Raw genomic sequence first — 22,599 nt, forward strand, 5'->3', positions numbered from 1 at the left:
TGTGAATGTTGTTGTGAGCGTGTGGGAGTTGATATAGCATATGGGAAAAGTTGTATAAACAAAGGAAGTGCTGCCCAATTTTCCCTAGAAATAGTAGCGCGTTCTTATAGTCGAATTAACTAACGTTATTGCGAATTCTTTCTTGAAGGTAGAAACGTGATATCGAAGGAGAACAAGCAAGCGATAGCTTAGTTAAACGTCAAAGGTATGTGAGGCTAGTCCTTTCTTTCTAATGGCATGAATCTTCTAGCATGATTTTCCTTCCTCTTCGTGAGTTCCTATATTTCAGAAAGCTAAAAGCCTATGTATGTGAGTAACTATATAAGATAAGAGATACGTCATGAGTCCTATAATGATAATGATGTTATTTATTGCTTACACTCACCTTATGTGCTAATTCCTTCAAGGTGAGGCAAAATATCAATGATTGCTCCATAATGAAATCGGGGGATCACGACCTTACGTCACCCCGATAAAGTAAAGTCGTTCTTAAGCCTTATGTATATATTATGATAAGTATGTTACGATAAGCATATTATGATGAGCATGTACGATGATGATATAACACCGCGCCTATTTGGCCGGGCAGTCACCGCTAAGGCGGGCAGCTATACGATACACCATGGCCAAATGGCATTGGCAGACACCACTAGTGGGCGGCATGAGATGGTACCCCGGACGTGGGAGGCCTGGACGCAGGCTAATGTTATGATTATCACACCGATCCGATATGGACGGGCAGCTTATACATTATGCATATATGATATGATGATGACTATGAGTAAGACAACATGCATCACTTCATTTATATTTGACAGTAAGACATAGATGTTTCATATTGATATTTCCTCTCTATATCATTGTCTTATTTCATTGTTTATGCCTCTCATACTCAGTACAATATTCGTACTGACATTCGTTTTCTTTGGACGTTGTGTTCATGCCCACAGCTAGCTGGGTCGTGACACCACCTCCCACACATCATAGGCCTCATTGTGGGGCTTGTATGGGCCTCCAAAGGCATTCAACACCATCCTTATCATCCATGCCGCTTGTAAAGCTTGAAGTTCCATATCTTGGATTTGGATGTAAGTCTTGAAATGAGGTGTGCCAAGTAGGGTCATATCATCCTCCCCTTCTTCAAAAGGATTCGTCCTCGAATCCGAACCTAGCAAAATTCAAGGGAAGACACAAAACCATAATCACATTTTTATGCCAAGGATGAACAAATTTGTGGTATAACCACACATCAATGACAATCATGGATAACAATTTCACACATGAGGTATGAAGAAGGTGATCTCTCCAAGGTTCATGACATGAGGATAGAGTAATAAAACCAGTGGATTCAAAATACAAAGTATACAACTCTACATTGGTTCTATTTGACATGTAGCACAATGTCCAAACATGGACACTCTCATTTTTCAAACAAGGACACTCTCATTTTTCCAACAAGGACTCTCCCAATATAGTGCTCTCAAATCACACAAGGTGTCACCCGGATCAAATGGGTAGATTACCCACCTAGTATGGTCAAGGAAACAATCATTTATCCTATAAGAGTCTCCCTTCACATAAGATGTACCCAAAACATACACATGAGCATCATCAAATGCAAACAAGTAGTAAAGAAAGGTATTACGTAAGACAACTTCCTTTTCTATGTCATCCTCAAGTGTAACCTCACTACTAGAAGCTAGAACAAGATCATCTAATAGGATACTAGGAAGTTGAGCATGAAAGGAAGAATTTGCCATTTCTAAACAAGAATAACCTTCTTTTTCAAAGCATCCTTCCTCAAATATCATGTCATTTCCCTTCAAGGGAAAGTTTCCATCACAAGAGAAAGGGTTATCTAACCTATGCCAAGCTAGAAGTAGCATCTCCTCATCCCATAGGTTAGAAGATCTAGCATAGTCCTTCCAAGAAGTGTGCTCTTGTTCATGTAAGTCACTCCCCTTCTTTAAAGAGCCTTCACTTTCGGAAGCCATTCTAAAATTCGACGTTGGTCCATCAAGTAGGTCACAAAACCTCAAGAAGGACTTTTCATCTTCGGGAATGGTGTCAACAACTTCAACCACCCCATGCTTGTCTTCAAGACCAAGCCCATCATCATCCCATAGTGGGTTACTAAATACCTTGTAGTATCCAAAGGACACCACATTTGCAACATTACCAAACTCCCCACTAGGTACATGACTATTCACATGATCAATTACATCAATATCATCACTAAATTGAGGGTCATTAAGCACATCACAAGGTTCCTCAAATAGTGGATTTTCATAGCAAACGAACTGATCCACGCAAGTAACCACACTAGTTGGACACCAATCGATCTTACTAGAGGAGTCAATTAGGTCATCGCTAGGATCAACTAGTGGATGAGCTATCATTTCACATGACAATGTACCAACATGCAAATCATAGGAATCAACACTAGGTGGACACAACTTGAACTCAAAAAAAGAGTCAAGATAGTCATCAATAGGATCAACTAGTGTGGGATCACCCATATAAAACACATTGTCAATTGTCACAATAGCACTAAGCTCATCGCAAGGCAAAGACTCATAAAGCTCAATTAAGGACAAGCTATCATTTACACTCACTTCAACAATATGATCAGTCACATCATTTGTGGATTTAAGATTAGCTATTTTACCTTGAAGTTCACATTCATCTCCTTTTCCTTGGGTTTCAACTGTGGAGCTCGTTTGCTCCTTTGGGAAGCTCTCAACCACCTCAAGAACCTTCAAAGGTTGAGGCTCAACATTTGGCTTGCTTCCAAGAATACCTGCACCATTTTCAAAACAACTAGAGAAGAAGAAAAGTTACAAGGGTTAGAATGGGGTTGTAACAACTCCCTCACAACCTCTCCTTTTTACACTCTAGATTTGTCACTTTTCCCTCCCTTACTCCTCTCAATCTTTTCTCTCTCAATTTCTTAAGAGTTACGGCAAGTGTCAAGTACATCTTTGGAAGGGTTAAGGGAACCCTCCGCTTCACTCTCCTCTTTCGCTTTACAAGGCTTAGACTTCTCCATCTTCATTCTTTGTACCTTATGTAAGCCTTCCACCCGTTCATCCATAACATCTATCTTAGCTTCTAATTTGGATTCCATCACCGCTATTCTTTGGAGAATCAATTCTATTCCCTCCATGTTAGGGAAATCTTGCATATTTTTAACTGACATTTAAACCTGCAAAACTACCATACAATGTTAGTAATAAAAGCCTCACTTCACTCGTATTCAACTCTCAAATCTTACCTCTCACCTTAAGCTTCTTCCAAGGTTGGTCAAGAACCCTTTTAATCCAAATCAATTCACAAGATTGCTAACCTTTGTAGAGGAATAGATTCTTGCTAATCTAAAGACGGACGACTCGATAAGGCAAAAGGACTTGAGCCAAGAAGATTCAACGAGGTTTAAAATGAGAAAATCTTGAAAGAATTGGCACGAAAGAATTAAGGACTCAAGAACTAGTTAACAACTAATAAGATCGATTACTAGTTGTTAATTAGTTGTAAGAATCAAAGAAAGGAAGTTAAGAAGGAATCGAACCATTTTTGAACACTTAGAACAACCTTTTGATGGTCGTGTGATGGTTGTGCATCGCACACCCAGTGCACAAATAACCCCTCTCTGAATCTAACACTTAGAATTTTTTTTTTGGAGTTTTCAGAGTCGTACGATGGTCATGCGTCGCACAAGGATCGCACAAAATACCCCTCTCTGAATCTTGGCAACACACACTGATTTTTCTGAGATTCTGGCAAAAAAAAAAAAATTTTGGTCATGCGATGGCTGCGCGACGTACAGCCAGAGCACAAACCTCACTGTGCGATAGTTGCGCGAAGCACAGCCAAAGCACAGCCTCCTGTGAGGTTTTCTCGAACTTTAGGCTGGATTTTCTTAATTTGGCTGATGTATTGGGGCCACTCAATCTAGGATCTTTCCTTTTTGGGGTGGAAAAACAACTTTGGAAAAATATTTTTGATCAAACTCCCTTTTTGGTCTTCTTCTTCACCATGAAGATATAAAGATGCTCAAGAACATGAAGAACATCCAAAATCCAATCCATCTCCAAATCAACTTATTTTTCCACCAATTTTCAGATCTAGATTCCCCTTCACCTAGAGAACAAAGCCCAATAAGAATTAACTTCAATTAAGCCTCAATCACCCAAAACCATTTGGAGTTTTTCAAAAAGCTTGAAGGTCTTCAATGGTGATTTTTCAAAACACCTCCAAACACTCCCAAATTCAAGATCTAGATGGATTTGACCACAAGGAACTTTATTCTAACTTCAAATCCACCAAACAACAACAAATTTTCTGATTTTTTTTTTTATTTTCGAATTTCTACCTTTTTTTTTGTTTCAACCAAGGATTGAAGAATTGATGGAACAACTCCTCAACCTGACTCTGATACCAAATGATAACGAATCGATTTGGGGATGAATCCAAGTCAATTCAAACGCGAAAAATTAAAGGATACGAAGAAAAGGGGATGAGAAAAGAGGGTAAAAGCAAGACCCAATTAGGGTGAATTTATTGGAAACCTTGGATATATTAAATCCAACACCTCCCAGTCTAATTAAATCCTAAAAGAACCTATACTATTTGAAATCAAGGCAAGGGAAATTCAATTGAAATCCACAAATGAACAATCCTTTATGAAATCAATGGAATTAAAGGTTCAAAGACCAACAATGGAATCCACCATTAAAGCTACTAAACTAAGCTAAACCCTAGCTAAACAAACTATGATAATCCTATCATCACTCAAATATTCATCCTCCAAAATCTAAGTGAAGAAAATGGCTAAGTCTAGTATTTATACTCCTAGACTAAAGAAGACAAAGTCATTACAAAATTCCATTAATGAGGCAAGAACCTTGTTTGGCTAGTTGGATGTTGGCTTGGAATCCAAAATGTCTCTCCTTTCCACAATATAGTCGTTTCTCTGGAACCAGGTGTGCCTAGTTCCATCAATTCTTCAATCCTTGGTCCAACAAAAAAAAAGTAGAAATTTGAAAAAAAAATCTGAAAAATTGTTTTTGTTTGGTGGATTTGAAGTTAGAATCAAGTTCCTTGTGGTCAAATCCATCAAGATCTTGAATTTGGGAGTGATTAGAGGTGTCTTGGAAAATCACCATTGTTGTTCTTGAAAACTCAAAAGTGGCTTTGGTGATTGAGTTGAAATTAAAGCTAATTGATTAGTGGGCTTTGTTCTCCTACTCATTAGGAGTCTAGATCTAAAATTTGGTGGAAAAACGAGTTGATTTGGATTTGATTTGAAAATTGGGTGTTCTTCATGTTCTTGAAGATATTAAAATCTTCATAAGGAAGAACAAGACCAAAAGGGGAGTTTGATCCAAAATATTTTCCAAAAGTTATAGAAAGTTGTTTTTCCACCCCAAAAAGGAAAGATCCTAGATTGAGTGAGCCCAATAGATCAACCAAATTCACAAAATTCGGCCAAAAGTTCGAGAAAAACGTCAAAGGAGGATGTGCTTCGCGCAACCATCGTACGGTGGTGCTTGTGCTCTGGCTGTGCGTCGCACAACCATCGCATGACCAATTTTTTTTTTTGCCAGAATCTTAGAAAAATCAATGTGCGTTGCAAAGAATCGGAGAGGGGTATTTTGTGCGATCCTTGTGCGGCGCATGACCATCGCACGACTCTGAAAACTCCAAAAAAAAATTCTAAGTGTTAGATTCAGAGAGGGGTTATTTGTGCGCTGGGTGTGCGACACACAACCATCACACGACCATCAAAAGGTTGTTATAAGTGTTCAAAAATGGTTTGATTCCGTCTTAACTTCCTTTTTTGATTCTTACAACTAATTAACAACTAGTAATCGATCTTATTAGTTGTTAACTAGTTCTTGAGTCCTCAATTCTTTCATGCCAATTCTTTCAAGATTTTCTCATTTTAACATCGTTGAATCTTCTTGGCTCAAGTTCTTTTTCTTTATCGAGTCGTCCGTCTTTCGATTAACAAGAATCTATTCCTCCACAAAGGTTAGCAATCTTGTGAATTGATTTGGATTAAAAGGGTTCTTGACCAACTCTAGAAGAAGCTTTAGGTTGAGAGATAGGTTTGAGTGCAAATACGAGTGACGTGAGGAGCTATTGCGACTAATCTTGTTTGCTTGTTTTGTAGGTACACGAAGAGGAGACATAAGGAGAAGAAGATATAAGGATGTCTTCCATAGCTTCCGAGTCTTGTGGAGATGACTTTGAAAGTTATGCCTCTAGCAATGGAGAGTATGAATATAAGGGCAACGGAGGCTATGAGGGATTTGATGAGAGACATGACCATGATGGTGGCCGTCACTATTATTACAACGTATATTATGGTGATGGTGCTCACAGACCGAATGAAGAATATGGTCGATATGATCATAACCCGTATGAGGGTGAAGGGTACTACTCCGAGGGAAATTGTGAGGCAACACCTCATGAGACTTCTCAAGAAGAAGGAGTAGATGGGTATGAAGATGAGTCCTATCGTGGGTATGATGACGAGTGGGGGCGAATTGAGGAATTCTCCTTCCTCACACTTTCGACATGAACCAACTGGTGACAACTTGCAAGAATGGAAAGAATGTGGTGATGATGAGCCTATTGACTATGCACTTTGTGGTGAGTATGCTTGTGAAGATAATGGGATTGCATATAATTCTTATGAGGGGTCTTCTAATAGATATTCACGTGCATCGCCTTGTGATACTTCCTATTCTAAGCAAAATTGATACAAGACCAACTCTATCGAGCTTCATGAAGATGGAGTCTTTGAAGATCATGGGAGGCTCACATAGGATGACTTTCAAGATATGGGAGATAGCTTGGATGGAAGGCTTCAAGAATGTCACATTCAAGATAGGGAAGATAGCTTGGGAGACTATTTGGAGAAGGAAGCTATTCATGCAAAATGGGCTAGTACTTAAATGCAAGCCTTTTCAAGTTTCACTTCCATGGAAGACATCCAAACAAGGCCTTTACTTCATTAAGGGTATAATTGTAATAATGTAGTGTCTTCTTTATTTCTTTGGTATACATAGCTAGTTTTACTTCATGGAAGAGCTTTGATGAATGAATGAATATTTTGAGTGTTTTAGGGTTATCTCTAGGGAGAGAAACTTGTGAGAGGCCTTTGGTAGGCTCTTGTTGAATCTTGTATTGTTGAGAGGTTGGTTGCTTGGGAATCGATTCCCTTGAGGTCAAATTAAGAATTTGGTGTTTCTTTTGATGATAATTTAGAAGTCTTAGTTTTATATAACTTTTGTTGCTAAATTGAATCTTAAATTGTGTCAAATTATCTATCTTTTCTTTTCCTTTTGTTTATCTTCTTAATTTCTCATTTCCGCATATCCGTTCTTGTATCAATTGGTATTAGAGCTTGGATTAGATTTGTACTATCAAATCTAGCCCACGGTTTGTTAAAATTCGAAAAAGAAATCCTAGAAAACCCCCAAAAAAAAGTTTCAAATACTTGTTTGTTGTTGATTTTAGTGTTAGATTTGAGTTCCTTAGAGTTTTAGGGTTTCAAATCTGAAATTTCGAGTCATTCCAAGTTGTTTTGAGATTTTCACCATTATTGAGTTGAAGAACTTGAAGTGGGTCTTGTTGATTTGGATGAAATTGGTACTTGAAATTTATTGGGCTTTGTTCTACAAGTCTTGGGGAGTCTAGATCTGAAAATTGAGGGGAAAACAAGTTCATAAGGAAGAAGACTCTCCAAAGGGGCATTTAATCCAAATTTTTCAAGTCAAGATTTGGGAAAAGTGTTTTTCTACCCCAAAGCGGTAATTACTAGGTTGAGTGGGCCCAGGAACGGCATCAGATCCAAGAAATTCGTTCCAAATTTCGAGCAGATCGAGTTCAACACGAAAATCACTGAAGCTGGAAATATTGCAAATTATGGACCGTAACATTTACGGTCCGTAATCTGGGGTCGTAAACTTGGATCTTGAAATAGTAGTTCACAGGAATTTGGCAACTTCGTTAAATACGGACCGTAAACACAAAATACGGATCGTAAACCCAAAATACGGACCGTAAACCCAAAATACCTGCTGTAAACCACAATACGGACCGTAAATCACAATACAGACCGTATTCCCCAACGGTATAAAAGGACCAAGGATTGGAGCATTCTGACTAGGAAAGACATCGTTAAATATGGACCGTAAACCACAATACGACCCGTATCTTGTGGGTCGTAAAAGGAAAGGAACATTCTGTTTTGGGCATCACTAAACACGGACACGAAATACGGACCGTCAACCACAATACGGACCGTATTTTGTCAAGCTCAAACCGTATACTCAAGGTACCTTTTCAAGTCCAAATTTCATTTCATCCCACTTCCATTTCTCAAAAATTTCTCGATCCTTAGTTGATGGTCTTGTGTCCCTAGTCCTTTGGCAGGGAACAAAAAAAAAAGTACAGAAATTTTAAAATTTTCATTATTTCAAATTGATACCTTGGATCTCTCAATTAGTAGCCATCTAGTAGTTATTCCTACTTGTGTTTACTAGTTCTTGTGTCCGCATTTCTTTCGTGCTTTTATTCGTTTTTGCTTCGTTGTTAGTTTCTTGGTTCAAGTCCGTTTATTTTGAATTGAGTCGTCCTCTTTCTTCGAGTCTAACAAGAATCCAATCCGACCTCAAGTAGCAATTGTGCACCTTGAAAGCAACCGCATCCAATCGAGAATCAACATCGGCCAATCCATTTCAGTGGTAAAAGGCAAGAGTGTGTGAGTGTATTTGATCAGTGCTAGCCGAGCACAAATGAGTGTAAACACGAGTGTGGTGAGGTTTCTTTATTTCTAACGTGTTTGCTAAGTGTTCTTTGCAGGTACTTCTCCATGGATTCCGATTCATGTGGTGGCGATTATGATTGTTATGACGATGATGGTTGTAGTTATGAAGGGGAGGACTATGGGAGCTATCAAGGGTGTGACGATAGGGAATATGAGGGCTATATGGGAATGGTGATCATGAGGAAGCTTGGGCAGAGAATTACCATTTTGCAGGAGAATATGAAGAAAGTGGTACTCATGTGTTTCATGAGGAAGATGGGGGTGAAGAAGAACCTTGTTATGATTCGTATGGTGAAGATAATGAAGCTGAAAATTCTTGTGCTATACATCATGATGATGAAGACGAATCGAGATATGAGTCTTTTTCATACGTGTCTTATGGGTCTTATGGGGAAAATCCTTATACAAATAAGACTTGTGGAGGGTATGTCTATGAAGGTAGTGGAAGTGCTAATATTGATTATGGGAGGACTTCTTGTGGGCATGCATATGCTTCTTCTTCTAGTAATTCCTATCCACTTTGAGTGTTGGCCTTATTTCTTGTAGCTTCTTCTTTCATTCCTCTCCAAGCTACTTTCCATACTTCATAGGCCTTCTTATAGGACTTGTATGCCTCTTCATGGGTCTCCAATGCTCCTTTGGTCATCCTCCTGGCTTGAATGGAGTGGAGTATCATGCCTTGGTCTTCAATGTGAGCCTTCAAGTGAGGTGTGCCTAGTAGGGTCATATCAGGTTCTACAACCAACAATGGAATCCACCATCATATCACTAAAATAGCGCTAGAATCTGCCTAACAATCTATCACTCAAAATATAATTATCTCTCAAATATTCATCAACAAAATCTAAGTAATGAAATGAAAGACAAGCTATATATACAAGCTATGTAAAGAAGACTAATAGGCAATTACAATGATACCCTTAATGAAGTAAGGGACTTGTTTAGCTAGTCTTTTTAGTGTAGTCTTCAATTCAAGGATTGTCCTTCAATGGCCAAACACTGTCATAACCCAAACCGATGAGCCGTGATGGGAGTCAGACCTCTAGCGACCAAACACCCCTAAACACTTATCCGAAACATACTGAACATCAATAGCCCATAAATGGCACAACTAATCCCATAAAGAGGAAACATCCGAACTCTGTACAATCTGCATATACATATAAACGTAGCATGCGGAAGAACGGTGCAAGCCAGCTAGGCTGCCATATATACTGTACACAAAAGAATATAAGCCGATGATACAAGACTGACTCCATCGAACTTTATGAAGATGGAGTCTTTGAAGATCATAGGAGGCTCACATAGGATGACCTTCAAGATATGGGAGATAGCTTGGATGGAAGGCTTCAAGAACGTCACATTCAAGATAGGGAAGATAGCTTGGGAGGCTATTTGGAGAAGGACGCTATTCATGCAAAACGGGCTAGTACTTAAATGCAAGCCTTTTCAAGTTGCACTTCCATGGAAGACATCCAAACAAGGCCCTTACTTCATTAAGGGTATAATTGTAATAAAGTAGTGTCTTCTTTATTTCATTAGTATAAATAGCTAGTATTTTTATTTCATATGAGAGCTTTGATGAATGAATGAATATTTTGAGTGTTTTAGGGTTATCTCTTGAGAGAGAAACTTGTGAGAGGCCTTTGTAGGCTCTTGTTGAATCTTGTAATGTTGAGAGGTTGGTTGCTTGGGAATCGATTCCCTTGAGGTCAACTTAAGAATTTGGTGTTTCTTTTGATGATAATTTAGAGGTCTTAGTTTTATATAACTTTGGTTGCTAAATTGAATCTTAAGTTGTGTCAAATTATCTATCTTTTCTTTTTCTTTTGTTTATCTTCGTAATTTCTCGTTTCCGCGTATCCTTTCTTGTATCAATTGGTATCAGAGATTGGATTAGATTTGTTCTATCAAATCTATCCTACCATTTGAAAAAAAAAATCCTAGAAAAACCCCAAAAATAAAATTGTTTCACATCCTTGTTTGTTGTTGATTTTAGTGTTAGATTTGAGTTCCTTAGAGTTTTAGGGTTTCAAATCCGAAGTTTCGAGTCATTCCAAGTTGTTTTGAGATTTTCACCATTGTTGAGTTGAAGAACTTCAAGTGGGTCTTGTTGATTTGGGTGAAATTGGTACTTGAAATTTATTGGGCTTTGTTCTACAAGTCTTGGGGAGTCTAGATCTGAAAATTGAGGGGAAAACAAGTTGATTTGAAGGTAGTTGAAATTTTAAAATTTTTGGTGTTCTTTAAGACCTTCAAATCTTCATAAGAAAGAAGACAGTCCAAAGGGGCATTTAATCCAAAGTTTTCAAGTCAAGATTTGGGAAAAGTGTTTTTCTACCCCAAAGGGGTAATTACTAGGTTGAGTGGGCCCAGGAACGGCATCAGATCCAAGAAATTCGATCCAAATTTCGAGCAGATCGAGTTCAACACGAAAATCACTGAAGCTGGAAATATTGCAAATTACGGACCGTAAATCACGTTATGGATCGTAATCTGGGGTCGTAAACATGGATCTTGAAATAGTAGCTCACTGGAATTTGGCAACCTCGTTAAATACGGGCCGTAAACCCAAAATACGGATCGTAAACCACAATACGGACCGTAAATCACAATACAGACCGTATTCCCCAACAATATAAAAGGACCAAGGATTGGAGCATTCTGCTTAGGAAAGACATCGTTAAATATGGACCGTAAACCACAATACGGCCCGTATCTTGTGGGTTGTAAAAGGCAAGGAACATTCTGTTTTGGGCATCACTAAATACGGACACGAAATACGGACCGGTAAACCACAATACGGGACCGTATTTTGTCAAGCTCAAACCGTATACTCAAGGTACCTTTTCAAGTCCAAATTTCATTTCATCCAACTTCCATTTCTCAAAAATTTCTTGATCCTTAGTTAATGGTCTTGTGTCCCTAGTCCTTTGGCAGGGAACAAAAAAAAAAGTATAGAAATTATAAAAAATTTCATTATTTCAAAATGATACCTTGGATCAATTGGGGCTTCCCGGTCGAGTTTTCAAGTTATCACCTACCCGGGTCCGAAATTTTCGTTATTTTCCCGATTTTTGCATTCCATTTTCTTGTGTCTCTCAACTAGTAGCCATTTAGTAGTTGTTCCTACGTGTGTTTTCTAGTTCTTGTGTCCGCATTTCTTTCGTGCCAATTCTTTCGTGCGTTTCTTCATTTTTGCTTCGTTGTTAGTTTCTTGGTTCAAGTCCGTTATATTGAATTGAGTCGTCCTCTTTTTTCGAATCTAACAAGAATCCATTCCGACCTCAAGTAGCAATTGTGCACCTTGCAAGCTACCGAATCTAATCGAGAATCAACATTGGCCAATCCATTTGAGTGGTAAAAGGCAAGAGTGTGTGAGTCCATTTGAGTGGTGCTAGGCGATCACAAACGAGTGTAAACACGAGTGTGGTGAGGTTTCTTTACTAATAACATGTTTGCTAAGTGTTCTTTGCAGGTACTTCTCCATGGATTCTGATTCATGTGGTGGCGATTATGATTGTTATGACGATGATGGTTGTAGTTACGAAGGGGAGGACTATAGGAGCTATCAAGGGTGTGACAATGGGGAATATGAGGGCTATATGGGGAATGGTGATCATGAGGAAGTTCGAGGAGAGAATTACCATTTTGAAGGAGAATATGAAGAGAGTGGTACTCATATGTCTCATGAGGAAGATGGGGATAAAGAAGAAACTTGTTATGCTTCACATGATGAAGGTGAAGGTTCTTATGCTATACAACATGATGATGAAGACGACTCAGGATATGACTCTCCTTCACACGTGTCTTATGGGTCTTATGGGTAACATCCTAATACAAATAAGACTTGTGGAGGGTATGTCTACGGAGGTAGTGGAAGTGCTAATGTTGATTATAGAAGGACTTCTAGTGGGCATGCATATGCTACTTCTTGTAGTAATTCCTATCCGAAGCAAAGTGGCATGAGTGGGAATGTGAGTACGAGTTGGGGTCATCCTATACAAAAGAAGGTGGTCCCAAAGAGGCGATTCATGGAAACCAAGGTGAACATTGGTAGTAGTGAGGTAATTCTCATGCTTGATGACGATTGTTACACAAATTTCATCACCCCTCGTGCGGTTGAAGTGTTAAGTTTACCTTGTGTGATCCGGTAAAATCCTTATTATGATGAGGGACGATATTAGGTTGATAGGAGGGTGATGGTATCCATTTCACTTGGCAAGTACAAAGAGGAGGTTTGGTGTGATGTGATTCCAATGGATAATTGTCATGTATGTTTAGGAGTCCCTTGGTACCAAAAGCATGGAATCCCACATGAACAAGATTGGCATCGATTTGTAGTGGGCAAGAAAAGAAAATTTCTCTTTCCATGCATACTTACTAGGAAGGGTCCAAGTGCAAAAGTGCGAGATACCTATATGAAATGGCCTACCTTGGCTAGGGAAGCTAGGGGAGAAGAATATGAGAAATGGGAGTCCATAATAGATGAAATTTTCGCTAGCTACAACTATTCACAAGAAATGAAGATGGACTTGGCTGTTCAAACTTTTGACTCAAAACTTGTCAAATATTGGAAGTATGTGAAATGTTGTGGGAGACAAGTGAGGAGTCCCATCAAGACTTGGGAGGACATGAAAAGGATATTGAGAAGCCAATATCCCAAGCCACATGTGAGAAGAAATGAATCTTTGAGGGGTACCTCTTTTGAGAGAACCCCATGCTTAAAGGCAAGGGCGGCGGCCACAACCATTCCTTCCATTGGTCAAAGGAGCATGCATGAACACCAAGGTAAGATCACTTATCCTTATACTCCTACATCTTTGTGTTATTTTAATGTCAACACTACAAGAAAAAGGCTTATCTGCGACCAACATTTAGGGATGAGTTAATAATCCCGTCTCTAAAAGTACATTTTTTGGGATGAGATTTTATTCAGGTCCTGAATTCTACATTTTATTGCGACGGGACTAAATCTAGTCTCAAAAGAATTTAGTAACTGGTCCCAAATTGTAATTTATGGGCCATGAGAGGGATAGATGCCAACAAATATAATATTAAAAAACTAAAAAAACTACTATTTTCTCAAGAATCTGGCACCAAATCAAGTGTAGTGAAATAAAAACTTATGTTTTCACCAAAAACTAAGGCGCCAAAACTAATTGAGCTGTATATACTGAAATAAAAAATTCCCAATATTAATCAAACTCTCTATCTTCTGAAAACACAAACACACCTAGTTTCTACACGTCGTTCCCATCATCTGCTCTGCCCTAGTTCTACCAATTAATTTCTCATCTCCTCAGATTCTTCTCTTGTTCATCAAAAACCTCTCAAGGTATTATAGATTCTTCTCCCTCTTCACTTTATTTTCTATAATTTGTGCTATTTGTTCTATTACTTCTTTGTTTAAAATCAAAAAGGTAAACACTCAATATTTTTACTCAGTTTCAATGTTTTGTATATGCTCCAAGTTGAATTTTTGAGCTTATTATTTTGGGTCTGTGTTTATGAGGTGAAAAACCCGCTATTTCTATTTTAAAACTTAATCTTCTGATTCTATTTCATGTTTTGTGTATGTACCCAGTTGAATTTTTGAGTTTATTCTTTTGGGTATGTGTTTATGATACAAAAAAAAACCTTTTATTTCTATTTTAAGACTCAATCTTGATTTCATTTTATATCTTTGTACAAGCCGAGTTGGATTTGTGTGGTTATTTTGGTTGTATGAATGTCTCTTTGTTTATTTTTTGATAATTTGTGCTATCTATTTTATGGGTATGTGTTAGGATCAGTAAGACCTTTTTTCAGTATTGAGATTTTTCGAGCCACATAGGGACTTGTCTTGTTACTTCTATTTGCAATTTTTCTTATTTTACATCTGTAAAGGTTTCGACTAAATTCATTTATACCTCATAGCCTATCTAATCTCTATTGTCATTTGTATTTAGCATACCTGGAAATAATAGCATATGGGAAGATAGCAATTCCCTTTCGCTGTGTTTAACTCTTTCACTCTCGATAGGAAAAAAAAATTGAAAAAGTTATGGAACCCGTGTTTTGAAGCAAGGCCTAACCAAATATGTGAATTTAACTTTTATGGCCAAACTTAAATAAATTTCTACCTCCACTATGAGCATCTGTAAATCCATCACATAAGTTAGCTTTAACAGAAATCACAAAACCATTAGTTCTAAAGAGAAGGTACAATTTGTAAATTGGAACGAGAAGGTACAATTTCATTGCCACCATCTACTGATTAAGTTATTCAACACTGCCAATCAGTTGAAACAGGTATGATATTTTGAATCCATGTGTTATAAATTTGAAGAACCGAATTTTATTGCTGTAGTTTAACCAAATCATGCAAATGTAGGTTCATCTAATCCTAGAAAGGTATAAAGAGCTCAGGGTAGGAACACGTGTAAAGAAGTTGGACAAAAGCTGAAAGTAACTTTTTACAATAATCGGACTGTTGGAACAAATAGCAACCTGTTTTCGAGGCACTTGGGAAGAATAATTCGTGATCGTAATATGTGTCCGTTGGGAGTTCCATCGTGGAATGATATTAAGCAAGAAAAATTGAATCACATGTGGGCAGCTGTTGAGGTAACAAATGTAGTTCAAAGTATGACTGTGCTTTGGACTTCTTCTTGTGCATTTTGGTTAAATCCATTTTGTTATTAGCCTTAATATTTTGATCTGCATTCATTTTGCTAAAGATTAAGAAAGGTTTTATAAACAGTTAGTTCTAAACACAGTGTTAGTGAGTTAAAAAATTAAGATCCAAAGGTTCTACTAAGAACTAGCTCGAACAGTATAGTATTTTCACACAAGAAAGGTTCTATGATGAACTGATTTCCTAGTTAAAATGTTTATACTTATGCCATTCAGGTGGAATATTTTCAAAATTAGGTTCCGGACTACTAAAACTTTCATCAGAGAATATGTGTTTCTGCTCCTTTTTGCCTTTTAATAATATGGTGCTGCAAATCTCCTTGTGTTTTAGTAGCTGAAGCAAAATCAACATGTGGGAACTGAGATGTCCCTTTCTAGGATTTGTTCGACTTTCAGGCTAAGCGTCATCATTTATTTAGAACTGCATCATACATGAGAGTTTTGTTTATGAAATGCTTTTTTTTTGTTGGATTATGTGCTCCTAACCGAGACGGATCCGTGATTTTAAAGACTAAATCTGAACTTAATATAAACTTACATATTTCTGTTAAATTTTCTAATAAAAATGTGCATAGATGTTTATTTCGATGAATGTGTATATAGTTTTTAATGGCGATTTCAGTTTCTATGCACGAGTACTTTTATTTTCTTAAATGCGGCCAGAGTCGGAATAAAAGTATTTTTTTTCCAACTTTCAAGATCTTTTATGGCCTTTATCTTAATCAATTCTTTATGGTAAACCCCACAGTTATAAAGCTTTGCCAACTATATTTTTTTATACATATTATAAAGAAGCCAATACAAATCTTGGACATGGCTCTTTTTTTTTTTAATGTGCAATTGTATATAGCTCTTCTTTTAAATGTATATAAGATGAGTTCAAGAATGAACAAAAAACTATTGTAAAAAAAGAACCCAGCTAATATTAATACATGAAAAACATCACTTTGTTGATAGTGTCTTGTAAATGCATTAACTCAACCCATGTTTTGATTATTTTAGGATAAATTTGAAAGTGCTGACATGAATGATCATCGTTATCATGTCTTGGAATGGATGAAAGAGTTATGGAACAAATGGAAAGGATACTTGCATGCACAATATGTGAAAAACAATCCAATCCAATAGGCTCTTAAGAATATGCCAAAGGGAGTATACAAGAAAGAATGGGAGTGCTTAGTAAAAGAAAATTTTACTTCAGAAAGTTTTCAGGTATGTCTAGTGATTTACTAGTCTATTTCACCCATTCATCTGTATCCTAGTTCCCCTCTATAGCACTAGATATCTTTTTTCCACTATATTTGAAAACTAATCTATGTATATTTTTTAAGTTTATTACAATTATTACATCTAAGCTTTATTATTTCACACATATTGGCGAGAAGCAACAGGAATGCAGCAAATCGAGCTAAGTTGAAGATGCCTCATCATATTGGTAGCAAGCCTATTCGAGAGATTATTTATCAAAAGGTATTATCATAAAATTTCTATTTTCCTAGAGGAAATATTTATGAGATGTTATTTGACATGTTTGCTTTTGATGTAAAGGGCGGGAAATATGGCAATCCACCAGATTTGGGGACTGTTTTCTATGAGACTCGTAAAAAAGATAACAAGCTTGTTGAACCTGAAGCAATTGAAAAACATGTATGTTTAGTATACTAATATGTAAATTACTTGATAGTATCATAGTTCTGATAGAAAATATTCTTTTTATATGTTTTGCAGGCTCAGATCGAAGAAATGGTTCAATCAGAGCCATCTCTATCTAGCATAGAGATTGTCAAAAACTGTTGTGGACCTCAAACTCATAGCCATGTATTTGGCTTTGGGTGTGGAGTAAAGGCGAAAGACTTGAAAGGTGGAACCTCTTCAAAAGCTGAATTGTTGTCTGCGCTACGTTCGACTCAAGAAGAAAACAAATCCTTGAATGAGAAAAATAAATCCTTGAATGACCGTTTGTCTGCCTTAGAAGATGAGATGAAAGAAATTAAGAAAATAAAAGAATTCTTTGCCTCTCAACAATCATATGTCCTGCCTACGACATCGCCTGTTTCAACTGAATGACCACTGTTTTTGTCTGCTAACCAAGTTAGTAACAATATACCCGACTTTTAAATTTAGTTTGTTGATTTGCGTATAGTCAATTTCTATCTTACACTGATTCTAGCAGTTTCTTGACATCACCACTAATGATGCTTGGTTCTAGCTCCGTACATGCTCTAAAAGATTGCTATTGCTCCGTGATATGTTTGACATGTGTGTTTGTCATTTCTATTTTTTACCTTGTTTCTCTAGCATATCAGGTCTATTTCAGTTTATATGTGATACCTGGTCATGGTTGGGCTGTATTGAAATCTAATCTTTAATATAAGTGGTGAAGCCTTAAATTCTTGTGTGCACAATTAGGAAGTGCATACAGGAGTACTGAAGAGTTTTCATTAAGTCAGTTACAGCTTTACAGTGCAAAATAAATGCTTTTATTGAAGAATTTTGAGGAAGACTGATAGCTTTTATTTATGGTTCGCATTTGCTACATCTTTAAGTTCAAAGTTCGTTTATTCGTTTATATATAGTTGGTGCTATTGTTATCCTTATCACAGTTCCTATATATTTGTGGCAATTTCTGTTCAAAGTCTATAACATTTGTTGTTTGCTTCAGATGAACATAATAGTAATTTTACTGTTTAAACTTCGGTTATAAAGATAGCAAACAGAACCGTGAACACCCTTAGCTCTAGCTCTAAATTTAAGGAATTACTATTAATGAAAGTGGAATTGCTGCTATGATAATGGAAAAAGCTTTATTGAAGGTAGATAAAAAATAATTTTCTACCAAATGGAAAAAGTCTTATTGTTGTTAAATCTTGTTGCCTATATATGTGTTTCCAGTTTAGTTTTTGTAATGCCTGGTTTGGAACCAGAAAGAGTTCAAAGTCTCACTTGATTTGGAATACTTCTTGATTTACAAGAGACTTTAGTGGAAGTTTAAAAGAATTAACACCTACAGTCGATGGAATTGTTTTTAGTTAGGAACATATAATAGATGGTATTGCCACTGGTAAATTTTTTTGAGGCTTTGCAAGAATACCTTGTTGTTGTTGTTGCTGAGTAATTGCCTTAAGAATACCTCTTGTTGTTGCTACTGCTTGCAAATTTCCACCTGAAGCATGAACTTGTGAATTATCACTAAGCTGATCCAACTGACTAGTACCATGTATTTTACCACCTGTAGGAGTGCCATCATGTTTCTTAGTATACGATTGCTTTTTACAGTGAGAACTTGCCTTTGGAGTTGTATTATCCTTGTGCAACTCCAGCCCTGCAGTTCTATTGGGATCTTGATATGCAAAAGATATGTCAACCTCCTGCTCCTTGTGGTGCTTCTTTTGTGTATTGTCATCAGTTGATGTAACAACCTGCAAATTTCCTTTAGCCTTAGGATCAACCACCTGAATGCCATGCTTTTTAGAAGACTGCGGTTGTTGAACTACTGATGAAGTCTGAGTGTGTATATCAACTTGCAGAGGATCATGCTCAAATTCTTGCCAGGAACCTTATCTTCCTCCACTTGATCACTCTATAACACTCTTTCCTCACTTTTAGTAGCAACAAGAGTATTGGAAGGAATTTCTTGACAAGTCTGATTAGTAGGGACAACAATTGGATTAGAAAATGCCTTTTCAACCCAAGTTTTCGTGCCCGCAGGTGGCATGATAATCTTCTTTGGAATGAATACCTTGGCATTCACATTAAGCTGCTTCATAGTAATGTTCTCATCAATAGGAACTGCAACCTCAATTTATGTAGCATTACCAACCACAAGAACACCCTCAGCCTCTATATGATCTCCACTTCCACCAGTAACACCAGGAGAAACATCCTTTACAAGTGGTGCAACATTGCCTTGCACACCACGCACTGCTTGATTTTTAACAACTGTAGTCGACTTAGTATTATTATTAGTCGACTTGGGATCTGTATGAACCTGAGTCACAGAAGTATCAGGTACTTGAACTAATTGCTTCTGCACAACATCTACATTTGTCTTCACTGATTCCTTCACTGCAACAAGTTGCTTTGAAGTACCTGCCTCCTCCACATCATATTCATTCCCTTCCTCTAAAGCAGCAAACTTATTAGTAGTTTTCACATCATTAGCATTAGGAACTACTGTTCACACTTCTTTTCCTGTACCACCTGAGACAAGTGCTGCATCTGCAGTTTGTGCACCTTGTTTTTGTCCATCACCTTAAGTTTAAATACTTCCATTATGCTTGTCACAGTTATTGTTTTAGTTGCGTTTTAAAATAGACTTTGATTCTTGGTTAATGCATCCCGAAACTTTTCTAATTAATTTTTCTTATACTCATGCAGCCTCGATGATTTTGCTGGATAACACCTAATGAATTTATTAGTTTACTTTTGGGGTAAGCGGTATAACTACTACTAGTGTAGAATTTATATATCTTATCTTACTAATAGTAATTCAAGTCTTTCCAAAATTTTGTACTTACAGGTTTTGAAGATTGAATTTGACAAGTCAAGACGGAATTTTAGAAGATGCACAAGCTCATTATTTTGCTAGGAATGTTATGCACTCGCTATCGTAGTCTAGCTCGAGTGTTAGCGATGTTTTTTTGTTAAGGTGTCGAGCAAATATTGAAACTAACATCATGAGATGTTAACAATTTTACTGTAATTAATAACTCTATCTTCCTCTTTATATATATAACGCTTTTGTATCTAGATGTTTTAGGAGGAATCTGATATTTATTGATAAAATAATTTTTTTTGTGACATCGAGCTTTTGGGACGACTTGTGGTCAATAAGAGACCAGAAATATGGTCGTGAAAATTAGTAAAATTATTGCAAATAAGCACCAGTAATGCTCGTCTCTAAAGATAATGTAGGACCAGTAACATTTGGTCGCTAAAAAGGTTTAACGACCGGAAATCATTTATTTATGATGATATTAATCATCCATTAGGGATGAGATATGTAGTCTCTAAAAGTTTTTAACGATCACATATATTGCCCATCTCAAAAGACTTTTAACGACCAGATTATTGAACCGTCGCGGTTGACCTTTAGCGGCGGAGGCTATTACGACGGGTGGCGACCAGCTTTTTCCCGTCGTAATTGCCCCTTTTGGGACCAGATTTGGACTTTTAGGGACCAGATTTCCCTTCCTTAAAGGCCATTTTTCTTGTAGTGCAAGTCAAGTATGAAAGTTAGTTTACTTTGCATTAATCCTAATGCTTCTTTGCCGTGTATTGGTAATGCCATTGTTGAAAGTGTCCCCACACTAGTTAATCCTATTGATGACCGAATTGACCCTTCTTGTAAGGTTGATTTGTGTTCACCTAGTGTTGACACTTGTGCTTTGAATGATAGTGCATTATCGAATGAAGGTGCTCAAACACTAGTTGATCCTTTAGATGACCAAATTGATTCTTCTTGTAAGATCGATTTGTGTCCACCTAGTGTTGACACTTGTGAATTGATTGGTAGTACAATGTCATGTGGTCATCATGTTAGTAATTCTTGCGATTTTGCCATACTACCAACTCGTGTTGAAACTTGTATTGATCAACTTACTTGTAATGATAATTCACTACTTGAGGATCTTTGTGATGTGTTTAATGTACCTCTAGTTAGTGATGATGTCGATATAGTTGGTCAATTGAAAGAATGTGACATTTCACCCTTGTTTGTTTCATGTCAAAATGAGTCTCTTGATCGTACTTTAGTGTCACGTGATAAGACTCCAATTTGTAGTGGTGATGTGTGTCATGTAGATAGTCATGAGAGCGAAAATGCATTGAAAGACGACATTGGTTCTTTTGAGAGTGAAATAACATGCTTTGACTCCTCATTGTTCATGGATTACTCTCTTGTAAAGGATAATGGTTTATTTGAGGATGACATGACTATTGAGAGTGAAATACCTAGTGGGATGTGTTGTAATGTTGAAAGCGTGGCCACTTTTGGTGACTACATGGTTTTTGAAAATCCACTATGGGATGATAACTGTCTTCCCTATGATGGAGATCCTCTCTTGAGGAATTGTGATCCACTTATTGGGAGGGGAAGTGTTCAAAAGGAAGGTGAAACTTGTCTGCAAATTGCAAATTCTTCCTTGGGTGTTCCGAATAGTAGTAGTATGATTGACCATGCTTTTGAGTTTAATAGTGAAACTAGATTTGAGAACACCCTAGATGAAGTTATTTTGCGTGACACCTTTCTTTATTATCTTTTTGCATATGATGACATTCATGATCTTTTTGGGAGTGCATCTTATGGAGGAAGGGGTCCTATCGGGGTACTCAGTTGTTATCTTGGCCATGATATGTGGGTATCTTTTCCCTTTGATCACGGTGAAGTCTTAACTTGGTGTGAATGGTATCATTTTGAAATTGAGGTTCATTTGTATGTCCTGCCAACTTGGTGTCTTGAAACCCTTGGCTTTTTTAGAATATCCGCATTTCTTAATCTTTGGGTTAGCCAAGTTCTTAATGCTCTACCTGAGAGCTTAGTTTGCTTGAAAATTGTTGATACTTGGCTATATCACAAATTTGTGCTTACTTGGCATGGTGGTAGGTTAGTCCACCCTAACACTAACCCTCATCCTTTGAGGACATGATTTTTGCTTGTCACTCTTATGGTTTTGCAAGGTTTAGGTTCGAGGACGAATCCTTTTCAAGAAGGGGAGAATGATACAAGACGAACTCCATCGAGCTTCATGAAGATGGAGTCTTTGAAGATCATGGGAGGTCCACATAGGATGGCCTTCAAGATATGGGAGATAGCTTGGATGGAAGGCTTTAAGAACGTCACATTCAAGATATGGAAGATAGCTTGGGAGGCTATTTGGAGAAGGAGGCTATGCATGCAAAAGGGGCTAGTACATAAATGCAAGCCTTTTCAAGTTTCACTTCCATAGAAGACATCCAAACAAGGCCCTTACATCATTAAGGGTATAAATGTAATAATGTAGTGTCTTCTTTATTTCATTAGTATAAATAGCTAGTATTTTTATTTCATGGGAGAGATTTTGGATGAATTATGAATATTTTTA

The 22,599-nt window shown here is 37.2% G+C and overlaps 1 protein-coding gene across 6 annotated transcripts; it reads left to right on the plus strand.

Annotated features, from left to right (window-relative positions):
- The first annotated feature begins 13,940 nt into the window (after positions 1-13,940).
- On the plus strand, positions 13,941-20,266 carry LOC132615927 (uncharacterized). Of its 6 annotated transcripts, none has more exons than XR_009572896.1 (7): positions 13,941-15,448; positions 16,520-16,729; positions 16,903-16,987; positions 17,066-17,164; positions 17,246-17,608; positions 19,895-19,947; positions 20,037-20,266. XR_009572896.1 is itself a non-coding variant. In XM_060330523.1 (5 exons), the coding sequence occupies exons 1-3, from the start codon at positions 16,937-16,939 to the stop codon at positions 17,582-17,584; spliced, it is 489 nt and encodes a 162-aa protein (XP_060186506.1). In that variant the 5' UTR covers positions 16,827-16,936; the 3' UTR covers positions 17,585-17,608; positions 19,895-19,947; positions 20,037-20,266. The 6 variants fall into 6 exon arrangements, 1 of the variants encoding a protein (XP_060186506.1); XR_009572895.1 differs by having other exon boundaries at positions 13,941-15,133; positions 15,216-15,448; positions 16,903-17,164; XR_009572897.1 differs by having other exon boundaries at positions 13,941-14,177; positions 15,216-15,448; positions 16,903-17,164.
- The last annotated feature ends 2,333 nt before the right edge of the window (positions 20,267-22,599 follow it).

This window comes from Lycium barbarum, chromosome 10, assembly GCF_019175385.1.
Source record: "Lycium barbarum isolate Lr01 chromosome 10, ASM1917538v2, whole genome shotgun sequence".
Classification (NCBI taxonomy): Eukaryota; Viridiplantae; Streptophyta; class Magnoliopsida; order Solanales; family Solanaceae; genus Lycium; species Lycium barbarum.

Bases quoted from the DNA above. Each gene is read 5' to 3' on its own strand.
- LOC132615927 (XM_060330523.1), top strand. From the start codon at position 16,937: ATGCCTCATCATATTGGTAGCAAGCCTATTCGAGAGATTATTTATCAA. The intron at 16,988-17,065 runs GTATTATCATAA...TTTGATGTAAAG, and splicing joins GAGAGATTATTTATCAAAAG to GGCGGGAAATATGGCAATCC. The intron at 17,165-17,245 runs GTATGTTTAGTA...TATGTTTTGCAG, and splicing joins CTGAAGCAATTGAAAAACAT to GCTCAGATCGAAGAAATGGT.